This window comes from Procambarus clarkii, chromosome 49 (genome assembly GCF_040958095.1).
Source record: "Procambarus clarkii isolate CNS0578487 chromosome 49, FALCON_Pclarkii_2.0, whole genome shotgun sequence".
Classification (NCBI taxonomy): domain Eukaryota; kingdom Metazoa; phylum Arthropoda; class Malacostraca; order Decapoda; family Cambaridae; genus Procambarus; species Procambarus clarkii.
Window position 1 is genome coordinate 18,367,864 of NC_091198.1, and position 27,179 is coordinate 18,395,042.

At 43.2% G+C, this 27,179-nt stretch overlaps 1 protein-coding gene across 1 annotated transcript in view; it reads right to left on the bottom strand.

Moving 5' to 3' along the window:
- LOC123763147 (pneumococcal serine-rich repeat protein) overlaps positions 1 to 26,932 on the bottom strand; it is a 58,334-nt gene extending 31,402 nt beyond the window's left edge. Inside the window, exons 1-8 of the mRNA XM_045750108.2 lie at positions 26,709 to 26,932; positions 23,454 to 24,328; positions 9,428 to 18,673; positions 7,232 to 7,402; positions 6,632 to 6,916; positions 5,841 to 6,013; positions 4,285 to 4,372; positions 1,188 to 2,775 (exon numbers count right to left, since the gene is read on the bottom strand). Of these exons, the coding sequence (XP_045606064.2) occupies positions 1,188 to 2,775; positions 4,285 to 4,372; positions 5,841 to 6,013; positions 6,632 to 6,916; positions 7,232 to 7,402; positions 9,428 to 18,673; positions 23,454 to 24,299 (12,397 nt within the window). The 5' untranslated portion in view covers positions 24,300 to 24,328; positions 26,709 to 26,932. The remainder of the gene's footprint in view (positions 1 to 1,187; positions 2,776 to 4,284; positions 4,373 to 5,840; positions 6,014 to 6,631; positions 6,917 to 7,231; positions 7,403 to 9,427; positions 18,674 to 23,453; positions 24,329 to 26,708) is intronic.
- Positions 26,933 to 27,179: the final 247 nt, after the last annotated feature.

The window sequence follows — 27,179 nt, forward strand, 5'->3', positions numbered from 1 at the left end:
TCAACAGATATGCCAATACACATTTTCAGTGTATCTATGCAGCAGCAATTTGTGTAAATTTAAAGGAACTAGCGAGTGTGGGAAATATTAGTTGCACGTCAAGTATTTAACCCTTCCACTGTGTCTGGACAGGCAGTGCAAAATACTGTACAAGAAACCACTGAACTTCCCTGTGCGGCATAATGCCTCAAAAAAAAAAAAAAAAAAAATCTTGGCCACAGCAGCTAAACCGCAAGAGAGACTTTTTACTTGAATTTTTGTGCTTCCTGGATGCTAATTAACAATGTCAAAAGAACAAATAATTTGTTCAGATTTGTTTAGTGAGCACCACGGGGTTGTCAGTAATAAACAGGTGCGTAGTGCAGGGGATAAACAAGCCCTTCCTCTGATATCAAGGATCAGAGTGAAGAGGCACTCATGGCCCAACAGCAATAGCGATCGTCCCTGTATGCAGGTGCAAAAACCTTCAAAACAACATGCAAAGGTATTCTCCAGATATTGCCTGACCACTGTCAATTAAAAAACCACAATAAAAGAAAACTTTTGTCAGAATGAATACGTATTATCAGGTACAATACGCATAAAGAATAGATCACTAAACACACATTCCCATACCTACTATTGCAGTATTAATACACAATAAAATCACAGCGAGCAGCGAGCTCGCTTTCCCAGCGAGCATAAGAAATATTGCCGGAACAACCGTAGACATCTTCAAGAGGAAACTAGATTGTTTCCTCCAAGGAGTGCCACACCAACCAGGATGTGGTGGATATGTGGGCCTGCGGGACGCTCCAAGCAACAGCCTGGTAAACCAAACTCTCACAAATCAAACCTGGCCCGTAGTAGAAGAATTCCTAGAACCCCATCAACCAGGTATCAACCAACCACAGGTGGGCCTTCCATCCCTTCACACAGCATCCAGATTTTCTCTTACAGTATTAATGGTCTTAAGGAAAATTATATAATTGAAAAATAAAAGACCTACAGATAGGTTATATATTTATTTTTGAGGGTTAGCTTTAATACAAATATATGATCTACAGCTAAATGGCTAGCTTTAATACAAGTATGCATTTTTATTGAGATAAGGTACACAACACAATTACAGTTCACAATTACAGGTAACAAACTACATATTTTGTTACCCTTCTTAAGACATTAACAACACAACTCCTGAGACTTACCTACAACATCCTGAGAGGAAATAGATGAGGATGCTGGAGAGCCTTCTTGTACATCTTCCATTTTGGCATTGGCAAAGTATACCACCAGATCCTTGATGACACCATTCCATGCTCTGTGTGCCAATGGGATTTCATTTTGCTTTTTTGCAGTATTTCTAAACAGCACAATTTTATCTTTAGATTTTAAATATGTATTCATTATGCGGAGTGGTTCTGGGAAGCTCAACATGCTCTCAATGAGCATTGATAACCACTTGTTTCTAACATCACTACAATATTTTTCCCACTCTTCACGTTTGCCTTTAACTATACGTAGAGCAGGATCACCATGACAGATGGCGTGTAAGTAGTCATGGTGATGTGTGATTGGAGTATCTCCCCCAGTCAATGACGATGGGCAAAGAGGTGCCAAAAATATTGCAGAGTCTTCTCCTAAATGTTCTGCTACACGGCACGCAAATTCTTTAGCCTGGCAAATGACACCATCAGCAATACTCTCACTGGTAGTGCTCGCACCATCGTCAACAGCCTGTGGGTATTTAAGACTGAAGCTCCTCAATGGAATCCGACACTTGGAAACGACACACTTGGGCACGAGCTCTACAGATGTAGCTACTTGAGACACCTCTAAGAGAATAAACCAGAGAGCTTGAGAGGGCCACACTATCTGGTAATCAAGGATGGTATTCAGACCAGCTTCATCAAGACATATATTTTTATAAACAAAATGTATTGGTAAATGTTTACTTAATTTAACCAGGTGATTGAAGTGGCATTCATCACCAACAACAACAACATCTTTGAAAAGAGGCTTTATTTCATTTTGAGACTGTCCAGATTTGTCCAGCAATGGCACAAGAACCTGGTTAGTAGTACCTGGCACCGCAGTAACAGAGGGACTCAACCTTTCACCAGTTTCAATGCTACCAACACATTCTTCATGAAGATTTGATAGAGCCAATTTTATCACATCTTTCATCATACTTATCCATGGATAAGTCAAATATCTAAAATTCTTATTGCTTTCAATAGACACAAATTTTGTATTTTGGTTCATAATCACAAAATCGGTCATCATAGACGAAAATCTGTCAACCATTCCTTCAATAAATGAACTACACCAAGTTTCACTAAGCTTATTGTAAAGAGTCTTCAAAATAAGCACATCTGAATGGCTGATAACATAAGCAGAATTTTTGGAGACTGCATGGTGCAAATCTTTATGATTTATAAAAGCCTCTTCACATACAACTGAAACTGGTATTAGTGGCACCAACAATGCCTTACCATTGGGCCCCAATTCCTTTTGCACACGATCCTTCAAATTATTAACGTTTGTTATTATGTCAGATACGCGACTGTAAATTTCATTTTCTGAGGGTGTATCAGTGTTGCCAACATATCTAATGCTTGATATGGGATGCAAACATCCATTATCTCCACAACTATTACAGATGTGGAATTGAACAAAACTATAAATACCCAATGGTAATAGCCATAACGCATTTCTAGTTGTGTGATTCAAACTGCGGCGTACTACTTGAGGGATGCTGGTAAAATTCAGGTTATCCTCCATGATTACAGTCACCTGCAATAAAAGAAACAGTTGAATATACAAGTAAAAATAGTTACATCTTATTTAGAAAAGATGTTTGAAAAGGGATGCCCGATAAATAAATTTTCTAGCACCATAAGGTTTTTGGTGTGAAAAGAAAGAATACAGTAAATACATACATAATACATTAAGACAAAATCACCCTCGACTGTTTCCCAGGTGAACAGCCAGGATCCAAACAAAACACTGTCAAGAGGCCAAGAACCTTCACACCACCATGATAAGTACCTTTGGAAATAGTCTAGCCACATCATTAGGTAGCAGAGATAAGGACAAGTACTCTTAATAATGATGTGGTATTAAATGTAAACAATGAATAAACCAATACAACTTCATACAGTGAAACAGCTCTCTCAACACCCCTCACCAAGCAATAAGGGATGCCAATTCCTTGTGTTACTAAACACAATGAATACCACTCTAAACTACCAAATTATTGAGAAAACTACCTATGTCCACTACAGGATACAGGGAGACGAGGAGTCGCAATAACGTGGCTGAAATATGTTGACCAAACCACACAATAGAAAGCGAAGGGACGACGACGTTTCGGTCCGTCCTGGACCATTCTCACAATCAACTTTAGAATGGTCCAGGACAGACCGAAACGTCGTCGTCCCTTCACTTTCTAGTGTGTTGTTTGGGCAATAGGATACAGGGAGGCAAATGAAGAACCAAAAGAGGGCCAAATGCCTCTATACCAGGGGACCCCACTCCACAGTGCAAACAATTCATCCTCCAAACACAAAAACAAATGAGGGATAAAGCAAGGACCCTTGCTAGAGCTGCCTGCTAACAAAAAACCTTTCTGAGCATGCCTGGGATTTAACTCTCAATGTGCAGCTATTTTCAAAATTATCACCTCAACTTTGTGCAACAAAACCAATGTTGAATGTAATGAAGTCTCTTTCTTGAGGAACTTCGGTGGCTCCCTGTAGTCACTAAGCTGCTGCTTGGCTATCTTGAGGTTATCTTGAGATGATTTCGGGGCTTAATGTCCCCGCGGCCCGGTCCTCGCCCAGGCCTCCACCCCCAGGAAGCAGCCCATGACAGCTGACTAACTCCCAGGTACCTATTTACTGCCTATTTTTTACCTCTTTACGATTTTACTACCTGTACCTACAATTTTGTACCTTTTTACTACCTATTTTATGCTAGCTCACAATCTATCAAGTCACACCAGCTCCTTGAGTCAATAAAATCCTACCAGGTACCAGAGGCCAAAACCTATTCCCCCCCCCTCCCTAACAGAGGTAGAGAGAGATCAGAGAATACGTGATTACCCTCACCATAAAAAAAACAGCAGAACGTAGAGCAAAGCAAAACAGACAGCAGCAAGTTATTAAATGTAAACAAATATTCTCCCTCTACACCATAGCTGCCGTTTCAGTGCTGAATGTAATGAGAGGTAATGGAGTATTGTTAGAAATATCACAGCACTTAATATAGTTGAAAGGTGCAAGTTAGCCTAAGAGTACTCACCTGAGGAGATTCAAGTTTCTTAAAGAGATGCCTATACCGCTCATTGGCAAAAATGACGACATGAGAGAACTGCTGTTCCTCAACACATCTGGAACAGTTGCAAAGCATAAAATATTGTAATGATTGACAGGCTGATTTTAATATAGTTACAAAGTCATGGTCTGTATACAATTAGTGTGTGCAGTACAGATATTCCTTATTATATGGTAACTCTGTGAACAGATTTTCACTACTGTATTATGTAACAAAATAGAGAATTATTTTTATGTGGTACATTAAATTTGTATCTATTATCTACCTTGGGCAGCAGTCATCGTCACATGTTGATTCACGGAGTAATGCAGTAATTGTCAATTGACAATTTAAGGAACTATTGTCTAGGTTTTACACACACGATGCAAATAAGGATATAAAAGGTTTAAATACGAATGTAATGGAGTTTACCTTGGCCCATGAACAACAATCCTGCTACCATTTCACAGTTATGTGTACTAAGAGGAGCCAACTGTCATGTGTGTACACCACATTGGTGGCTTAAGCCTTTCTATCTATACTCTCGCCCATATGGTGCCAATTAGGTCACATGTCATCGTCCAGAGCCAAATATCATTGTATATTATGTTCACTATTCTCTATGGTTGTAATGGAGTATACCAGGTAAACCAATCATCAATTGAAACATATGTTATTGAAACAATTGTGTTGAATAACTTTATAAATCACAATTCATACAACACACACTTGTAAATAAAGAGAAACAAGTGAAAATCAGTGAAACATCCAAGGATAAAACAGGAAGTGTCTGCAAAGTCGAGCACCGGGTGTTGACAGGTCTCAGCACGTTCACTGCAAGCATCGTGTGTTAACAGGTCTCAAGACACGTTCACTGCGAGCACCAGGTGTTAACAGGTCTCAAGACACGTTCACTGCAAGCACCGGGTGTTAACAGGTCTCAAGACACGTTCACTGCGAGCACTGGGTGTTAACAGGTCTCAAGACACGTCCACTGCGAGCACCGGGTATTAACAGGTCTCGGACACAATCACTGCGCAACATTCCTAAGCACCTCCACCCAGTGAAACGATAAATATTCACTCATTTTCTTGTTTTTCTTACATTTTGCATACAAATTAATAATTCTATAATGCTTTTTTTTTTTGTGCATAGGCGACATGACCATTCTGTAAAAGCCACTGACAGAGGGTTAATTTTAAATTGATTAATATTTTTTTTTTCTTTGAGATGGTCCCAATAATTTAGCACCCATAAGAACCATCCATCAGAGAACCATTCAACAATAAGAAAAATCTCAGAAAACCATCCAAAATCATGATTATTAAAATCATACAGCTATCATAGAACCTTCCAACCATCAGAATACTATCCTTAGAGAACCACCCAACGAACAATCATCCAACCATCGGAGAACCATTCATCAGAGGACCATATAACCACACTTATTGATGTGAAGAAGTATTATTATACAGGTCATGAAATATTTCACAACCGTCAAATAACTGAAGATAATTTAAGCACAGTTAGGGAAAAAATCTTACTTTTCTAATACTCTTTGTTGCCGAGACTTGTCTGATGATGTTGGACGCCCGCATTTGTAATGATGTTCAACAAAGAAATCTTGATTCTTTTGAGTAGCAAAGTCAATCTGTAACTTTCTGCCATTCAGCACCTGACCACGCATTTCATTTACTGCTGAATCTGCGTGGCTTACCTGAGAAAAAGACAAGTTTATAACCGTGTTAACATTAAGTTCTAAAAGCCAGATATGCTACAATACTGTACTAAACACAGGTATGTACATTTAAACAATTACATAATAATGATAAATCAATATTAAGGGCATTTAAATGAATAAATGCATATCAATGAATTGTACTGGATATCAATGCTTTCCTTTTGAAACACTACACGACTACAAACTAATAAAAATCTTAATTTAATTAAAACTTTTTGCCCTGACTTTTGACCAAGAATTACCAATACTGTATTGCTATACTGTACTGTATTCACAAACATTTCTGATTCTGGCGTATTGTTAACGCTCTGAGTTTCCTCCAACATCAATTCAATATTGATACTGAATTCAATTCCTTGAACCCCCCCTGTTCAAGGCAGGGGGGGGGGGGGGTTCAGATGCTTGGGGCTAGCCTGTCAGGGGAGTCTGACAGCTGAGTGAGTGGGGCCTGACAGCCGAGTGGACAGCGCTTCAGATTCGTAGTCCTAAGGTTCCGGGTTCAATCCCCGGTGGAGGCAGGGATCGAATTTAAGGTATAGGGAGAATGCTTAAATTACTGGGAGAATGCTTAAATTACAATGTGTTTGTACTTACAGTTTCATAAAAAATGAGAGCATGTTCCTTTCTCCTGTCAATGACTGTGCGAATGACTGGGCCGAATTGAGAAAACTGTTCACATAGCTGCCCTTCTGTCACCGTTTTAGGTACACCTTCGATCCAAACACAATCAGTCGGCTTGACTATAGCAAAGAATAGCTTAATGTGTTTAGTCCCCAAATACTCTCCGTCCATCTGTCTCATTGCCCATACCACTGATCGGATGTTCGAATATTGACACAGGGCATAACCTGGTATATTTTTCTGCATGATATTAATCTCCTGTAAAAGATAGCAATGTACAAGGAATTTAGTTACTGACAAAATCCACAATTACCAAATTGTTTATGCAAGACTTAACACAGAAGCAATAAACAAACTGATTAATAACATTAGTTCTACTTAAACACTACAACTCAAATGCCATTGATAAGGAGTTCCTGGGAGTGTGTGTATGATGGAACTTGAATTTCCTTTCATGTAAACGAGCTTTACTCGTAATCCATACATTTAAAATAAAATCATTCTTATAACTCATATGATACTGACAAAAGGAGTCAAGAAACATAAGTCAGATAATCCAACAATCATACTCACAATAATTTCACCAAATCGCTTAAAATGTTTCTCGAGTTCTTCTACCGTAACATCCTTGTCCAAGTTTCCTATGAAGAGGGTGCGGGTTGCTTTTGGGTGGTACTCATCCATTTCAATATTAAATGCTTTACATTCACTCTTGTTCAATTCCACCCCTTCATGCGGTGCAACCTGCAAAAATCACATGTAGCTAAAAAAAACAAGCACTATGAGAACAAAATCTGACACTGTAATCAAAATTACACACAATGCTCATGCTTTCTGAATGTCATGTCTTCACCCTGAAAGTAACGCTAAATATAAGCTTTCTCTTGTTCGAGCAGAAACTTTAATAAAGTCATAACCCTATCAAGATCTCTAACCCTTAAATGGCCCCAGTCACTGTGATTACATCCTACACTGTTTAAGGAAAAAAGCACAGTTCCTTCTTGAGAAGGAACTGTGCAAACTGAATTTTTACTGAACAAAATTTTTTGCAACTGGAAATAAAAAAGACGCAGGTTTTAAATATGCTCAGTGGCCTTCCCAAGGCCCCAACTATTTCTTGTAATGTTGCCTCCATCCATGACCTTGGTCCCAACATCCTAAGCAAATCCACACATCCCTGCTTCAGCAAACTCTTGTTCATTGAATCGGGTGAGTAAACCCCGCATGGAAAGCGAGTGTTCTAACCGGAGATTCTCCAAATCAAGGTTCATTGAATCGAGGTTCCACTGTAATTGCACTAAAAGAAATTAAGAATGTTTAAAGATCAACAAAATTGGGGACAAAACAGTATCCTGTAAGACTTTGAAGAACATTAGGTAGGCAGACCAGCCCTTTCTGAAGTATACTTCACAATACAATACTATACTCCAATCTTTGGACACCTTTATGCAGCATCAGCTCATTAATTATAACACAGTATAGGGGTACCTCGGTTTAAGAGTTTAATCCGTTCCTGGAGACAGCTCATAACCCGGAAACGCGTAAACCGAATTTAATTTCCCCATAAGAAATAATGGGAAATGAATTAATCCATTCCTGACTACCCAAAAACTTCACTTCAAACTAAATTTTATACCCAATTCATCCAAATCTACACTACAAAAGTATGTTCAAGTTATTACTTAGCCTTGCTGATGACTCCTGTTGGCATATGGAAGATGGTGAGCAGGGAGGAGGAGAGGTGTTACTGTTTGGAAGGGGAGTCCCCTTCCATTATAATATCAGGCAGTGAAGATTTTTCTGGAGTGCACTCTCTGGCACGTTTTGCCTGCATACCACTAGGTCCTAGTTGTGGCTCACTGCTTGATTTTCTCAACGAAACAATCCATTGAAGATTGATTTTCCCTTCTTTGCAACACTTGTCTGTAGTAAATCATCACATTGTCATTTAAAAGGTCAATGCAATGGCCTGCTACAGCTTTATCTGGGTGATTTTTTCAACAAAACTTTGCAGTTCTTCCCATACTTCACACATTTTCTTAATGAGGAAGGGACATCCCCTACTGCCTCTACTCAACTATTTTCTTAGGTTGAACCTTACCACTGGCTTTCTTGGGACCCATGGCAAGATATATAATAACTTTTATGCTCAAATGGCCAAAAATCCGACAAAAAACTGTAAATCCTTGTGAAGAATTCAGGCGGGATAGTCACTGGGCACGAGGCACTGGTAAACTATGGTGCGATCGCCGTGCCACCACGTACTAGGTTGGCCCATACACGTATCAACAAACTCGTAACCCGAAAAACTCGTAAACAGGGACGCTTGTACCCGGGGTTCCACTGTACTAATATTCAAATATCAGCATACATACTTATTACAAAATGTTTATAGTGTCTATGCTTGGTAATCCAAATCATAGGGGTCCAAGCCCCACACTTGAATTGGCCAACACATCAGAAATGTCAAAAAATGCACATTAAATTTGATTCAGGTTTCTTGTAAACCAGAAATCTTAGTAACCTGAATTTTAATGAGTTAAGAAGTTAAGCACTGAAACTCAAATTCATTCGAGTTTTTTGTTTAGTGTAATCTTTTAACCCATATTCCCCTTCGGGTTAAATGGTTAGAATGGATCAAAGACTTGAACATGAATTCATTCGGATTACTCAGATTTGGGTTACCAGAATCCAAATTACCAAACCCTTACATTATTGATCATATCAAACACTATCATTATATTTCTTACACAAATACATGATAATTACCTGAGTGGTTACCATGGCACCTGCCATCAAGGACGAAGTGCTGACATTTACTGGAAATTTATTACAAATTGTTGTTGCCTCTGAGGTCACTGGTGACTTCTCAGTGGAAATTGTTGCAGCTTCTGGTCTCAACTCTGGTATGGTGAATGCCAACTCTCTCATACCCATGCTGGTTGTTGACACACTAGTACAACTAATATTAATTGTCTTACTAATGTTAGATATGGCAACTGCCATCTCTCTACCATCAGTTGAAGCCCCTACTACTGCCTCTTCAGTAGCAGCGGCACCAACTGCCGCCTTTTCAATAGCGGTGGCGCTAACTGCCGCCTTTTCAATAGCGGTGGCGCTAACTGCCGCCTTTTCAATAGCGGTGGCGCTAACTGCCGCCTTTTCAATAGCGGTGGCGCTAACTGCCGCCTTTTCAATAGCAGTGGCGCCAACTGCCGCCTTTTCAATAGCAGTGGCGCCAACTGCCGCCTCTTCAGCACTAGCCATGGAACCTGCCGCCTCTTCAGTACTAGCCGTAGAAACTGCCGCCTCTTCAGCACTACCTGTGGACACTGCAGTCTCTTCAGCACTAGCCGTGGCAACTGCTGCATCTTCAGCCATACCAGTGGCAACTGCAGCCTCAGCACTACCAGTGGCAACTGCTGCCTCTTCAGCCCTACCCGTGGCAACTCCTGCCTCTTCAGCACTACCTGTGGCAACTGCCACCTCTTCAGCACTACCCGTGACAACTGCCGCCTCTTCAGCACTACCCGTGGCAACTGCAACCTCTTCAGCACCAGCAGTGGCAACTGCAGTCTCTTCAGCACTAACCATGGCAACTGCAGTCTCTTTAGCACTAGCCATGGCAACTGCAGTTTCTTCAACACTAGCCATGGCAACTCCCCTCTTTTCAGCACTACCCATGGCAACTGCAATCTCTTCGGTACTAGCCGTGGCAACTGCAGTCTCTTCGGCACTAGACGTGGCAACTGCCGCCTCGTCAGCACTAGACTTGGCAACTGCCGTCTTTTGGGTACTAGCAGTGGCAACTGCAGTCTCTTCGGCACTAGCAGTGGCAACTGCAGTCTCTTCAGCATTAGCAGTGGCAACTGCAGTCTCTTCAGCACTGGCTGTGGCAACTGCAGTCTCTTCAGCACTAGCAGTGGCAACTGCAGTCTCTTCAGCACTAGCAGTGGCAACTGCAGTCTCTTCAGCACTAGCAGTGGCAACTGCAGTCTCTTCAGCACTAACCATGGCAACTGCAGTCTCTTCAGCAATAGCCGTGGCAACTGTCATTTCTTCAGCGCTAGCCGTGGTAACTGCAGTCTCTTTGGTACAAGACGTGGCAACTGCCACCTCTTCAGCAATAGCCATGGCAATTGCAGTCTCTTCGGTACTAGCAGTGGCAACTGCAGTCTCTTCAACACTAGCCGTGGCAACTGCAGTCTCTTCGGCACTAGCCGTGGCAACTGCCGTCTCTTCGGCAATAGCCGTGGCAACTGCCGTCTCTTCGGCACTAGCCGTGGCAACTGCCGTCTCTTCGGCACTAGCCGTGGCAACTGCCGTCTCTTCGGCACTAGCCGTGGCAACTGCAGTCTCTTCGGCACTAGCCGTGGCAACTGCCGTCTCTTCGGCACTAGCCGTGGCAACTGCCGTCTCTTCGGCACTAGCCGTGGCAACTGCCGTCTCTTCGGCACTAGCCGTGGCAACTGCAATGTCTTCGGCACTAGCCGTGGCAACTGCCGCCCCTTCGGCACTAGACGTGGCAACTGCCGCCCCTTCGGCACTAGACGTGGCAACTGCCGCCCCTTCGGCACTAGACGTGGCAACTGCCGCCCCTTCGGCACTAGACGTGGCAACTGCCGCCCCTTCGGCACTAGACGTGGCAACAGCCGCCCCTTCGGCACTTGACGTGGCAACAGCCGCCCCTTCGGCACTGGACGTGGCAACTGCCGCCCCTTCGGCACTGGACGTGGCAACAGCCGCCCCTTCGGCACTTGACGTGGCAACAGCCGCCCCTTCGGCACTGGACGTGGCAACTGCCGCCCCTTCGGCACTGGACGTGGCAACTGCCGCCCCTTCGGCACTGGACGTGGCAACTGCCGCCCCTTCGGCACTGGACGTGGCAACTGCCGCCCCTTCGGCACTGGACGTGGCAACTGCCGCCCCTTCGGCACTGGACGTGGCAACTGCCGCCCCTTCGGCACTGGAAGTGGCAACTGCCGCCCCTTCGGCACTGGACGTGGCAACTGCCGCCCCTTCGGCACTGGACGTGGCAACTGCCGCCCCTTCGGCACTGGACGTGGCAACTGCCGCCCCTTCGGCACTGGACGTGGCAACTGCCGCCCCTTCGGCACTGGACGTGGCAGCTGCCGCCCCTTCGGCACTGGACGTGGCAGCTGCCGCCCCTTCGGCACTGGACGTGGCAGCTGCCGCCCCTTCGGCACTGGACGTGGCAGCTGCCGCCCCTTCGGCACTGGACGTGGCAGCTGCCGCCCCTTCGGCACTGGACGTGGCAGCTGCCGCCCCTTCGGCACTGGACGTGGCAGCTGCCGCCCCTTCGGCACTGGACGTGGCAGCTGCCGCCCCTTCGGCACTGGACGTGGCAGCTGCCGCCCCTTCGGCACTGGACGTGGCAGCTGCCGCCCCTTCGGCACTGGACGTGGCAGCTGCCGCCCCTTCGGCACTGGACGTGGCAGCTGCCGCCCCTTCGGCACTGGACGTGGCAGCTGCCGCCCCTTCGGCACTGGACGTGGCAGCTGCCGCCCCTTCGGCACTGGACGTGGCAGCTGCCGCCCCTTCGGCACTGGACGTGGCAGCTGCCGCCCCTTCGGCACTGGACGTGGCAGCTGCCGCCCCTTCGGCACTGGACGTGGCAGCTGCCGCCCCTTCGGCACTGGACGTGGCAGCTGCCGCCCCTTCGGCACTGGACGTGGCAGCTGCCGCCCCTTCGGCACTGGACGTGGCAGCTGCCGCCCCTTCGGCACTGGACGTGGCAGCTGCCGCCCCTTCGGCACTGGACGTGGCAGCTGCCGCCCCTTCGGCACTAGACGTGGCAGCTGCCGCCCCTTCGGCACTAGACGTGGCAGCTGCCGCCCCTTCGGCACTAGACGTGGCAGCTGCCGCCCCTTCGGCACTAGACGTGGCAGCTGCCGCCCCTTCGGCACTAGACGTGGCAGCTGCCGCCCCTTCGGCACTAGACGTGGCAGCTGCCGCCCCTTCGGCACTGGACGTGGCAGCTGCCGCCCCTTCGGCACTAGACGTGGCAGCTGCCGCCTCTTCGGCGCTAGACGTGGCAGCTGCCGCCTCTTCGGCACTGGACGTGGCAGCTGCCGCCTCTTCGGCACTGGACGTGGCAGCTGCCACCTCTTCGGCACTGGACATGGCAGCTGCCGCCTCTTCGGCACTGGACGTGGCAACTGCCGCCTCTTCAGCACTAGACGTGGCAACTGCCGCCTCTTTGGCACTAGATGTGGCAACTGCCATCTCTTCGGCACTAGACGTGGCAACTGCTGTCACTTCAGCACTAGCCATGGCAACTGCCGTATCTTCAGCACTAGCCGTGGCAACAGCAGTATCTTCAGCACTAACCGTGGCAACTTCCATCTCTTCAGCATAAGCCGTGGCAACTGATGCCTCTTCAGCACTAGCCGTGGCAACTGCCTCATCTTCAGCACTAGCCGTGGCAACTGCAGTCTCTTCAGTACTAGCCGTGGCAACTGCTGACTCTTCAGCACTAGCCGTGGGCACTGCAGTCTCTTCAGCACTAGCTGTGGCAACCGCCTTCTCTTCAGCACACGCCGTGGCAACTACAGTCTCTTCAGCACTAGCCGTGGCAACTACAGTCTCTCCAGCACTAGCCATGGCAACTACAGTCTCTTCAGCACTTCCTGTGGCAACTGCAGCCTCCTCAGTACTAGCCGTGGCAACTGCCATCACTTCAGCACTACCTGTGGCAACTGCCGTCTCTTCAGCACCAGCCATGGCAACTGCTCTGGAAATTGTCATCTCTTCAGCACTACCTGTGGCAACTGCCGTCTCTTCAGCTGTGGCAACTGCCGTCTTTTCAGAACTAGCCGTGGCAACTGTTGTCTCTTTAGCACTAGCCATGCAATCTGCCGTCTCTTTAGCACTAGCCGTGGCAACTGCCATCTCTTCAGCACTAGCCGTGGCAACTGCCATCTCTTCAGCACTAGCCGTGGCAACTGCCATCACTTCAGCACTAGCCGTGGCAACTGCCGTCTCTTCAGCACTAGCCCTGGCAACTGCCATCTCTTCAGCACTAGCCGTGGCAACTGCCATCTCTTCAGCACTAGCCGTGGCAACTGCCATCTCTTCAGCACTAATCATGGCAACTGCCTTCTCTTCAGCACTAGCTGTGGCAACTGCCATCTCTTCAGCACTAGCTGTAGCAACTGCCTTCACTTCAGCACTAGCCGTGGCAACTGCCATCTCTTCAGCACTGGCTGTGGCAACTGCCGTCACTTCAGCACTGGCTGTGGAAACTGCAGTCTCTTCAGCACTAGCTGTGGCAACTGCAGTCTCTTCAGTAATAGCCATGGCAACTGGCGCCTCTTCAGTACTAGCCGTGGCAATTGCAGTTTCTTCTATACACGCTGTGGCTATTCTTGTTTTTTGAGTAAATGCAATAGTGAAGCCTGCTGCCTTTACAGTAAGTGTTTGGTTATCTTTTAACTTTCCAGTGTCAGCCTGGGTTGCTACCCTGGCTCCGGCAACAGTCATACTCATCTTCCCAGCAGTGACCAGTTTAGTGTCCATTTCACTAGCATTTGCCAAATTGACATCCATTATTCCATCTGTAGCATGATCAATGCCCTTCTCTCCAGTTATGATCAAGTTGGTTTCATTCTTTCCAGCATTGGGTGGGTCATTGACTCCAGCATCGGGTGAGGCGACTCCGGCATCAGGTGGGGCGACTTTCATCCTTACAGTAATAGCTGGGTTGAAAACTGCAGTGGGTTGATCAATTCTATTCTTGAAACCCTTTGCACGACCAATTTTCTTCCCAAGGGATGGTGCACTAATATGTTCTCTTCTGGGAGACTTTGTGGGTTCAGCCAAACTCGTAAGAAAACCTGCATTGTTACCTCTTGAACTGGTATATTTTGAAATCTGAGTTCTTGTTCTGAGAGATGTAACAAGAACAGCTGCTGCTTTAGATCTTGTAATCTTAATTTCACCATCTTCTGATAGTTTTTTTAATATATTTGTCGTTCTACAGATTTTTGTTTGACCTAATTCAATACTTTCAGTTTCTGATATACGAGATCTGGCTTGTTTTTTACGTTCTGGAGTATTAAGACTAACTGATACAGAATTTTTACTATCAGTTTCCACTCTAGTAGATTTTGGAGTATTAGCTTCATCAGCCTTTAATTTTACACTATTAGCTTTCAGTACAAAAGGCTTTTCGATACAAGCTCCCGATATATCGGATTGCTCAAGATTACTTTTATTATTACATTTTTCAGTATCATGTTTGGAGATACTTTGCGTAACATTACAGATACCAGAAACAGATTTTGCTGCATCATTTTCTGTCAGAGAGAATACTGCACAGTCATCATCTATAACGGGACACAGTGCAGTGTCGGCTTGAGTGGTGATAATGGCTGTGGCTGGGATCGACGCGACAAATTTTTTCTCATTGGTTTCCAATGTGGTGGATTTGGAAGTTACAGGTTTAGTGGAACATTTTCCAGTTTTAGAACCTGCTAGAATGGGTAATGAAATATCACACAAAGCCGTAAACGACTTGGCTCGAGTGACACGCCCCACATTCTCAGTGATTACTTTTCCAGATTCTACAGCACTTTGCACTTTTGAGTTAGATTTTGTAGTGATTTCTTTTTTAACAGTTGTAATGGAGTCTGCACCTGTTTTTGTAGAGATTTTTGTATTACTTGATGTTTTAATGGCCTCTGAAGAATGGGCATCAGATGATGGAATTTTTGCCATATCACCCAGGGTCTCTGATTCTGCTGAACTCGATCCTGCACTGAATTTCTTATCGTCAGCATCTGTTGCGGTACCTTTAAAAGACTCGGATTTTAAGACCAAGTTAGTAATATCAGCCTTTACTCTAACCTTGGAAGCATTTTTGCTTTTAAATTTTGCAGTATTAGTTCTCATTCCGGATCTCAAATTCCGATTATCACTTGTAGCAGATCTTATTTTATATATTTTTCTTATGAATTTACTTGTATTTTTTGTAAGTGATTTTGCCAAACTATATCTTGTCTTACTAGATTTTTCAGATTTATTTGATGTTAGTGTGGAAGCTGTATTAAATCTGGTTTTGGCATCTATTACATTTTCTGACTTATTTACATGTGTCCCCCCAGCAGTTTCTGAACTATTTGTATTACTAGTTTCTCTTTGAACCTTTACAGAATCATATTTGCTTGTACTGCATTCTGTTGTACCACATTTTGTGGTGAAATCTGAAGCAGCAGATTCTAGTGTTGATTCTCCAGTATTTGCTCTAGACCTGGTTAATCTGATGCCAGCAGTATTTAGCTTATCATTTAAATACTTTGCTTCTGACTTGCTTACACTTGTATTATTTGTTTCCATTTCTACTAGGGAACCAGTACCTTGTTTGTGATGCTGCCCGATATCCAGGCTTAGTTTTAAAGTGTCCTTAGAATCATCTTCACTTGTGGTGAATTCACTTGTTGAAAATTTTGTTTTATCAGACAAAACTGTTGATATTTTATTATCAGCTCCCATTAAGGAGGACTTTAAAGTAGCTCTTGTCCTTATTGTGCAAGACTTTAAATCATCAACTGGCACTAGACATTTGGAAAGGTCAGGTACTCTGATAGATTTTGCAATAGAATGCTTTGATTGGGGAGACTTTACAGTATCAGATCTTTTTCTATACGACCTTTCCTCAGAATCTTCTGGAGACTTTCTTTTATCAGCTATTATGGGGTCCTCTGAAATACTAATAGTTTTCGAGGTGGATTTTTCATTAGTCTCTCTATGTACGAACTTCAATGAGTCCGGTTTTGACTCAAATTTTACAAAATCAACTTCTGATACAGTAGGCTCTGCCTTATCAATTTCTGTGTTTGATTTTACTAGTTTGCATTTGAATGGCAATTTTCCAACATCTCTTTCATACAACACTGCTGTATCTGATCTTGTTTCTAACTTTTCCATATTAAACCTTGCATTTGATTCTTCGTTATTTATTCTTGCACTTATATTTGCAGTATTTAATCCAGCCTTTGATTTTGCAACATTCAATCTTGTAACAGATTTCATAGTATTTAATTTGACATTTGATTTCACATTATTTAATCTGGTGCTTGATTTAATGGTAGACTTGACAGAATTAACTCTCTTGACTGACCTGCCAGCGTAAATTCTCGTGCTCGGCCTAGCAGCACCAACTCGTGTGTCCGCGCTAACAGCACCAATTCTCATGGCCAAATTAATAACAGTTCTTCTTGCTGAACTAACAGCAACACTCCTCACAGCAGACCTAGTAGCTCTCGTGGGTGACTTTGCAGTAAAAGCCCTTGTGGCCGAGCCGACAGCCCCGGTTTCCGTGGCCGAGCCGGCAGACTCTGCTTTTCTGGCCGAGCCGGCAGCCTCCGCTTTGCTGGCCGAGCCGGCAGCCTCCGCTTTGCTGGCCGAGCCTGCAGCCTCCGCTTTTCTGGCCGAACCTGCAGCCTCCGCTTTTCTGGCCGAACCTGCAGCCTCCGCTTTTCTGGCCGAACCTGCAGCCTCCGCTTTTCTGGCCGAACCTGCAGCCTCCGCTTTTCTGGCCGAACCTGCAGCCTCCGCTTTTCTGGCCGAACCTGCAGCCTCCGCTTTTCTGGCCGAACCTGCAGCCTCCGCTTTTCTGGCCGAACCTGCAGCCTCCGCTTTTCTGGCCGAACCTGCAGCCTCCGCTTTTCTGGCCGAACCTGCAGCCTCCGCTTTTCTGGCCGAACCTGCAGCCTCTGCTTTTCTGGCCAAACCTGCAGCCTCCGCTTTTCTGGCCAAACCTGCAGCCTCCGCTTTTCTGGCCAAACCTGCAGCCTCCGCTTTTCTGGCCATATCGGTTGGCTCAAGTTTTCTGGCCAAACCGGCAGCCTCAGCTTTTCCGGCCAACTCAGATGTACTAATTTTATGGGATGATCCTACAATATCAGATCGTTTGGCCGAGCTAACAATGTCAGATCTTTTGGTCGGCCCAGCAATACAAGATCCTTTGGGTGATCCACCAATATTGGCTCCCGGAAATAATTTTGCATAATCATCTTTCATTACTTTTACATTATCTGTATCAGTATTAGCTTGTGTGGCAACTTGTCTAGTAGAAACTCCTGATGTTAACGATTTTATGGAATCGTCATCGTATCTTGGAGATTCTGTAGCGCTAAATTGTTTTGAAGATGATGTGACATCTGTGCTTCTGAGCATCGATCTTGCATACGAATGTGCCAAAGCAGCTCTGACTGGACCATCTTTAACTGTCATCTGAATATGTTCATTTATTTTTTCAGCTATTTTTTTTCTGAAAGTTTCTTCCACACTGGCTTTTACATAACTACTGCATAACGAGCTCCTTGATCTTCTGAGTTTTGCACTGTTATCCATCACGACCGCACCGGCATTGTCTGGGTCAAGTTTAACTATAACCTTCACATGGTCACAACTTTTTTTCCCTGCTATTTTTCTATCGTCTAATGCCGCTGCTATGGCTTTTAGTGATTTATTTCTTAATGAATGCTTTGATCTTGTGATTTTCACACTATTGCCTATCACTTCTGAGGCTCTTGTACTGATGGCTGTCAATGTAACTGCCTCATTCTTAGTTGTTAATACACTAGACTCTGAATCTTCAATACTAACCGGTACTGCATGGTTACCTTCAATTTCCTCCTGCTTTATACTTTGGTTAGCACCTGATGCATGCCCGTTTCCAAGAGCAACTGTCTCTTGAAGATCTGTTTCAGTCTTGTAACTATTTTCTATTGTACAATCTATGTTTTGAGAACTGCTTCTTATATTTCTCGTCGTTTTTTTTCTCTCTGTCGCCAAAAGTGGTTTAGAATATTTCTTAACTAACCTTTTTACTGTACTCTTATGCTCAGAAGCCATCAAGCCTCTATTACCATCTTTGTTAAGCTCCTGCCTTATTAAGGAACATTTTGTGCCATTTAATTTTCTCTTGGATGACATTTCACTCTGACGACTGTTGTGGATATCTTTCAGTTTCTTTGTCTTAGAAGCAAACTGAAAAACATAAGAAAACAGTATTAGAGACTGGTTAAAAAATAAATCCTAACTACATAGAGGACTGTATGCAGAATCCACTTTGGAAACCACAACTTGTGACTAGCTTATTCCTACAATAACCCTCAATATGCAGCTATCATAAAAGGTGCCACTCTGCCCATGCATAAAAAAATTCTTATAAAAGAATACCGTGAGGTTGCAGTTTGAACATCACACAGCACTCTTCCCTACACAGCAAGTCAACAAAACTCCTCAAGTGTGTAATTACCTAAGTGTAATTACCTAAGTGTAGTTACAGGATGAGAGCTACGCTCGTGGTGTCCCGTCTTCCCAGCACTCTTTGTCATATAACGCTTTGAAACTACTGACGGTCTTGGCCTCCACCACCTTCTCACTTAACTTGTTCCAACCGTCTACCACTCTATTTGCGAAGGTGAATTTTCTTATATTTCTTCGGCATCTGTGTTTAGCTAGTTTAAATCTATGGCCTCTTGTTCTTGAAGTTCCAGGTCTCAGGAAGTCTTCCCTGTCGATTTTATCAATTCCTGTTACTATTTTGTACGTAGTGATCATATCACCTCTTTTTCTTCTGTCTTCTAGTTTTGGCATATTTAATGCTTCTAACCTCTCCTCGTAGCTCTTGCCCTTCAGTTCTGGGAGCCACTTAGTAGCATGTCTTTGCACCTTTTCCAGTTTGTTGATGTGCTTCTTAAGATATGGGCACCACACAACAGCTGCATATTCTAGCTTTGGCCTAACAAAAGTCATGAACAACTTCTTTAGTATATCGCCATCCATGTATTTAAATGCAATTCTGAAGTTAGAAAGCATTGCATAGGCTCCTTGCACAATATTCTTAATGTGGTCCTCAGGTGATAGTTTTCTATCTAGAACCACTCCTAGATCTCTTTCTTTATCAGAATTCTTTAAAGATTTCTCACATAATATATAGGTTGTGTGGGGTCTATGTTCTCCTATTCCACATTCCATAACATGACATTTATTAACATTAAATTCCATTTGCCAAGTGGTGCTCCATATACTTATTTTGTCCAGGTCTTCTTGAAGGGCATGACAATCATCTAAATTTCTTATCCTTCCTATTATCTTAGCATCATCAGCAAACATGTTCATATAATTCTGTATACCAACTGGTAGATCATTTATGTACACAATAAACATCACTGGTGCAAGAACTGAACCCTGTGGTACTCCACTTGTGACATTTCTCCATTCCGATACATTGCCTCTGATTACTGCCCTCATTTTTCTATCAGTCAGAAAATTTTTCATCCATGATAGAAGCTTACCTGTCACCCCTCCAATATTTTCCAGTTTCCAGAACAACCTCTTATGTGGAACTCTGTCGAAAGCCTTTTTTAGGTCCAGATAGATGCAGTCAACCCAGCCATCTCTTTCCTGTAATATCTCTGTGGCCCGATCATAGAAACTGAGTAAATTCGATACACAGGATCTTCCTGATCGAAAACCATACTGTCTGTCTGATATTATATCATTTCTCTCCAGGTGTTCTACCCATTTAGTTTTGATTAGCTTTTCCAATACTTTCACTATTACACTTGTCAATGATACAGGTCTATAATTGAGGGGGTCTTCCCTGCTGCCACTTTTGTAGATTGGAACTATGTTAGCCTGTTTCCACACGTCTGCTACGATTCCTGTACACAGGGATGCCTGAAAGATCAGGTGAAGTGGAATGCTGAGCTCAGATGCACATTCTCTCAGAACCCATGGTGAAACGCCATCTGGGCCAGCTGCTTTGTTCCTCCCGAGCTCCTTTAGCATATTTTCCACTTCATCTCTATGTGTGTATGTGTGTGTGAGCAATATTTCTGAGTATCCAACCAAGTGGTTACTTAACCCTTAAACTGCGCATGGCGTATATATACGCCCTGAGTAACATGTCCCATGGTGCGCATGGCGTATATATACGCCATAGGGTGCCAGGCCTGATTCAAATGGCCCGCGGCTACACGGGGTTCACAGTAGCTTCCTCAGGGCTCTTGTAAACAGATGCCATTTTGAAAAAAAATCGTGGGCAATATTCTCAGGTGTGAGAGGCACAGTACTGTTGGAGCAACCAAGGCCGGCACACGCAGCATGAGCGAACAGCATTGATGTTCAGCTTGTGACCACAGCATCGCCGAAAAATGTCAAAATAAATATATAATTGTTATTATTTAGCGATGACAATATTACAGATGACCAATGACTGTGATATAAATAACCAGGGTTGTGATAATAGCAGGATTGTTGTAATAATTAGCGCTGTGGGAGGAGTGATGCTGAGAGACGGAGGGAGACAGCATCGTTTACTAACTGTGTGGCCACCTGTTATTGTTTGCATTCACCATACCAGGTCAGTGGTTCTCTATGGTGAACACAAATGTAGATACTTATATATAATGTGTGTATTAGTGTAATAACAGCAAAAGGATTATGCTGGGAGGAGCCATATGGGTGACGGAGGTGACGTCGTCTGCACGATTTGTCTAGCTGTTTAGAGGGTGGCCACTATGCTCTTTGGGCGCACTACAAGCTTAGGTGTACAGTTACGGTGCATAAAACATGTAGATATTTATATATAATATGTGTATATAGGGTAATAACACTGCAAAAGGTATTGTTGGGGGAGAAAGTTTAGTGCGTGTGACCTTGAAAGAGTGAGGGAGCCGCCAGCCGCCATCTGTATATAGCGACGACTCTTAGTGCCTGAACTAACTATATCAGCTTAGCTGTACAGTTGTGGTGAACAAAATATATACATACTTATATATAACGTCTGTATATAGTGTAATAACACCACAAATGGTATTGTTGGGGATGAAAGTTTAGTGTGTGTGACCTTGAATGAGTGAGGGAGCCGCCAGCCGCCATCTGTGTATAGCGACGACTCTTAGTGCCTGAACTAACTATATCAGCTTAGCTGTACAGTTGTGGTAAACAAAATATATACATACTTATATATAACATCTGTATATAGTGTAATAACACCACAAATGGTATTGTTGGGGGAGAAAGTTTAGTGCGTGTGTTGAGGGAGTGGCAGCGAGTGGCTGGCTGGTGTGTGGCGGTAACTCCTCGTTGCTTTTCGACTCTCAATACCAACTTAGTGGTTCGTTATGGTGACCAAAACATGCCAATACTTATATATAACCTGTGTATAGAGTGTAATAGCAGCAAAACTATTTGTTCATTGTTTTATAAACATAATAATTGAATCACTAATATGCACATCATACTTTTGAGTATAGCGATTATTAACCACTTTTATTATATAAATATATTACAATACACACTATTGAATAATATTACTGCAAAAAAACTAAGAAAAAATCAATCGGAGACATTGAAACAATTAGGTAATAATATCTTTGTGGCAACTCCCATCTGTCAGCGCGGGTGACGCTGACCGGGTCTGACGACCGCTCTGTCAACGCCCACTTTTTGCCAGACTTCCTCGGTCAATTGCGCCCAAAATATGTCACCTACGATTTTTTTTTATTTTTTCCGTGCTCAGGGGACACAAATTAACATGTTTAGAAGACGAAAAAAAAATTTTGAATTTTTTTTTTTCTTGCGCACAGGGGTGTAAATGTCCCAAGGACCCCTGAGCAGTGTAAGGGTTAATCAAGGTGAATTAACATTTAGGTTTCTTTCTTTTGTAATTCCTTAAATAAACATCTGTGCATATTCCTGTACAGTGAATACTAGAGAATGTGATTTTTAAGTTGTTATTAAGTATACCCCGAGAGGGAAGTGTTATTGATCAGTTGGTAATGACCTCTGGTGCTGTTCTGGTGTCCCTCCTCACTGGTCTGAGGAAAAGCGACTGAGGCAGGGCATTATTGTAGAGGTATTCCTTTAATAACTCTGTTGAGTCTGTTGACTCTGAGGTTGTTGGTCCATAGTGACATTAAAGCTTAGTAAGTTCACATTGATTCCAACCTTGCCATGTTAACTTAGATGCACTTTAACTGCAGACAAGTGTACTAATGTTCCTAAGTTTTATGTAAACTAAGCTCGTGACTAGTTTAACTTAATAGCATCTAGTTTAAATCTAGTGTACCAGTTGTCGAGTTTCATGAACCTTAAGCTTGACCTGTTTAACTTGGCATCTAGCTGTAGTTTGAAGTGTCAATGAATACCAAGTTTCATGTAACTGTACATATGTAAATACAGAACTTATGATACAGTACTATTGAGCGTCACCCAGTAAAGTGACAATTCTTTTCCCGAAGACTTTCAATATAGAATACCTGGATTAAATGAGTATGTGATAGATGTGAGGCCAGGTGTGCCTAATATTGAGAATGGGGAGTTTACACCATGAGCCTTGCTTGAGTTTGTACCAGCTTCCATGGGTTTGTTGGGAGTAGAAAGCCTGTGAGGCTTTTCAAGGTAGACGTAGGCCAATGACTGGCCTTCCCCAGGATCAATCCAAAAACAGCCTACCAGCTATCTATTTACCTCTTTGTCAACAGAGGCAGCAGGTGTAAAGAAATGTGCCCAAATGTCTCGGTGTGCCCGGAAATTAAATGAGACCATTCAATTGATCTAAGTGAACTTACCATTGTGCTACATGTCATAAGTCTCTAAACTGTTTATGTAAAAAGTTCAACTATAGTATGCATGGTAATTTCTAATTAAAAAACTATGGAATTATAAATACTAGGAAAAAAAATCTGATTTGCTAATAATTTTGATAACAATCACAAAGGAACATACTTTGAACTATAAATTCTGAGAAACTCACCTGTTGTCCAACTCGACTGTCTGTAACGGAGCTTTCAGAAGCATCAACTGGTTGCATGCCAAGTTTATTCCTGCCCGTACGGTTCAACATATTCTTGGGGTTCTCCTGTGGTAAGAGTGCCTCTGGGTCAGGGGCCTTTTTTTTATCTTGCGTGTCCCTAATAGTTCTTCTTAATCTAGTGACTAAACCTGTGGCTGATTTTGTATTTACACAAGATTTCAAGTAACTCTGACTTTGTCCAGACTTATGTGAGATGACATGTTTTGTTTCTGTAGCTGCTGCTCTTAGATGAACTGTGGAACCTGAATTCTTGGAGCAAGATATATTACTTTCATTTTGATTTTGGAGTTCTGAAGAACTTGATGTAGAAATAGATTCATCATCATCTTTGGTTTCCAAATCGGTGTTTATGTTGTTTATAGGAATAGGTTCTGAAGGTCTAGGTTGACTAGAGCTTCTCAACCGTTTTGATGATGAAGCAAGCATTTGATCAGACAATTCAAGACACCTTTTGACTTGCTTATAATATGTAACTTGAAGTGTAGTACTCGATGACTTGGGCGTATTTCCTCTAATCTTGCGTCGAAAAGTCGGTGAAGCACTAGAAGAATGCACCTGGTCATGAGAATTGGGCCCTTTTTCACAAATCTTTTTAGCTCTTTCGGAATATTGTGGATTTTGGGCTGTAAAAGACTTCCGACTGCCACGTACATTATTATCAGCCATTTTCAAAACTGTTAAATTGGAACACAAAGTTCCCTGTCTCACAGAATTACAATTAATCTGACTAGAAATTCCACTGCTAATCTGTTCAGTTCCTCTTTTCTTGCGTCGTTCAGGAGGCATTGTAAGTTAGACGATACTGATAGCACACACTGAAAAAATGAAAAAAAAAAAAAAAATTTAGTTAAAAAAATTCAACTCAATTTACATGCATTTACATCTGAAAATCAGTGAGAAAATAGAGAAATTCAACTAAGTCACAATTAATAATTAAAATTATCATACTGTACTGTATTATGCAGCAACCACCATGCATAATAACTAATGTAGATAACCTGGCATGGACTGTAACGAGTCAAGGGGCACCAAGAATACAGACAGGTGCAACGAGTAATGGCAGGTGCAACAGGAGCAGAAGGGTGCACAACAGGAGTAGAAGGGTGCACAACAGGAGCAGAAAGGTGAAACAAAAATACTCGGGGTGCAAAAGTGAGGGAAGTTGCACCACCAGTTCTTTCTGCACCCACCATTACTCGTTGCACCCTCACTGTTGTTGTTGCACAAGAACAGCAGGGTGCAACATGTACCTAGCATGATTACAGAACATTACAGTCCAGCTATATTTAAGCAACCTATTAGCATGAATTCCGACATAATTTAATTGTAAATACAGTGGGCCCTTGCTCGAACAATCGGTGGTCAACAGAAACCCTTAGTTCGGCAGAAAAGTTTTGATAATAAACGAATTCTTGGTGAACCCAATAATGGCATCTACTTAAAGATGTCTTGGTCGGCCTATCTTAGCAACAAAACAGCCATGGTTAACTTTTTCTATTCTGCCTTTATTAGTAAATACCAGTACAGTATTATTATAATACTGAACATAAAATTGCTTTTCAATATTTGCGAAGTATTTTACTTTAATATTTACTAGAAATTATGGTATAGTTTATGGGACTTTTTTTGTGATGGCTGTAGCCTTATTGTAAATGGACATGTCTATCCTGGCCATGTGCTATTTGCCTCTTATTGTATTGCAGGACCTCTGTATCCAGACCCTCACAATGTAGCCAATAAACCAAAACTGACCCACATTCAAAAGAGGCTCAGTAAATCAACAAAACAAAGTCCGAACTCTGCAGGAGGTACTGAAACAGATCCGTGAGAGCCACCGACGGTGAAAGGCAGAAAGACACACACACACCTGGAAACAGAATGACTGATATGCTGTACAGAACATGGAATTAAACCCAAGGCAGAAAACAGAAACCTAGTGAGTACATACATCACAGAACTTTCAGTCATAGGTGTCATCAACCCTATAGGAAGCATGCCGAGACAGAGAATGATGATCATCTGGTAGCAGACACAGTGAGCACCCAACAAGCTTTTAAATAGCGAGCGTGGATGTGACGAGCCAATCCATAATGAACCACACAGGTGCCCCAAGAGGAAATTGCCCGAGCCTGAAGGTAATTGCAGCCCAAATTCCTGGGCTACGAAAAAAGTGACTGCAGCCCACCATATAAACAATCATGCAAACCCCAGTGCACTCCAAGCCCAACCAATCACACTGCCCCAACCAACGGGCCCAAACAGAGGAGTCAATGACTCATGAACAGCCCAAGGTGAGGCCCTCCACCCAAGTGCCCGGCCTCTCAGGGGCGAACTCCCAATTACACCAGAGAAGCAACTTAACAGCCAAAGGGCAGTGATAGTGAGCACTCAGGAAGGACGACTACATGCAGCTCGAAGCACAAAAGCCAAGCCAAGCCCACAAAACAAAGCCAGATATGAAACACGCACATGAAGCAAATACCAAAATAATGGTAAAAACATGCAAATGATGAAGATGAAGTCCAATGGATGACCATTGGATGAAATTCAATGGATCGCCAAGAATTCCAGAGAACAACATAGAGCACAGAGGTGTCTACAGATTTAGTGGCAAAAATGCTCAAGGAGCTAAGGAAGAACAAAGCAGTTGGCCCAGATGGCATTTTACCATGGATTCTGAGAATGTGCACCTGAGCTCAGCAATCCACTTCAACTGATTTTTCAGGCATCCCTGTGTACAGGAGTCCTAGCAGTGTGTGGAAAAAGGCTAACGTAGCTCCATTCTACAAAAGTGGCAGCAGTGAAGACCCCCTCAATTATAGACCTGCATCATTGACAAGTGTAATAGTCAAAATATTGGAAAAAATAATTATAACTAAATGGGTAGAACACCTGGAAAAAAATTATATAATATCAGGTAGACAGTATGGTTTTCTATCTGGAAGATCCTGTATAACGATTTACTCAGTTTTTACGATAGAGCCAGAGATATTTTACAGGAAAGAAATTGACTGCATCTATTTAGACCTAAAAAAAACTCTCAACAGAGTTGAGAGAACATAAGATGTTCTGGAAATGAACATATTGAAAGAGTGACAGGTAGGCTTCTAACATGTATGAAAAATTTCCTGACAGAAAAATGAGGGCAGTCATCAGAGAATGTATCGAACTGGAGAACTGTCAAATGGAATATACCTGAAGCATATCTGGAGGGGGTTTCGGGAGTAGTTCTACACCCAGAGCCCATCCCTAAGTCCAGGCATGACTTGTGATAACTTGGTCCAACAGGCTGTTGCTTGGAGCGGCCAGCAGGCTCACATATTCGCTACAGCCTGGTTGATCAGGCACTTCTTGCATGAACTTGTCTAAATGCCTCTTGAATACATCCACCTTTGTTCCAGAGTACCACAAGGTTCAGTTCTTGCACCGGTAATGTTCATTGTTACATAAACGATCTACCAGAAGGAATACAGAACTATGTGAACATATTTGCTTATGATGCTAAGATACTAGGGAAGATAAGAAACTTAGACGATTGTCATGCCCTTCAAGAAGACCTGGACAAAATAAGTGTGGAGCACCACTTGGGAAATGGAATTTAATGTGAATAAATGCCATGTTATGGAATATGGAATAGGAGAACATGGCCCCCACACACAACCTAAA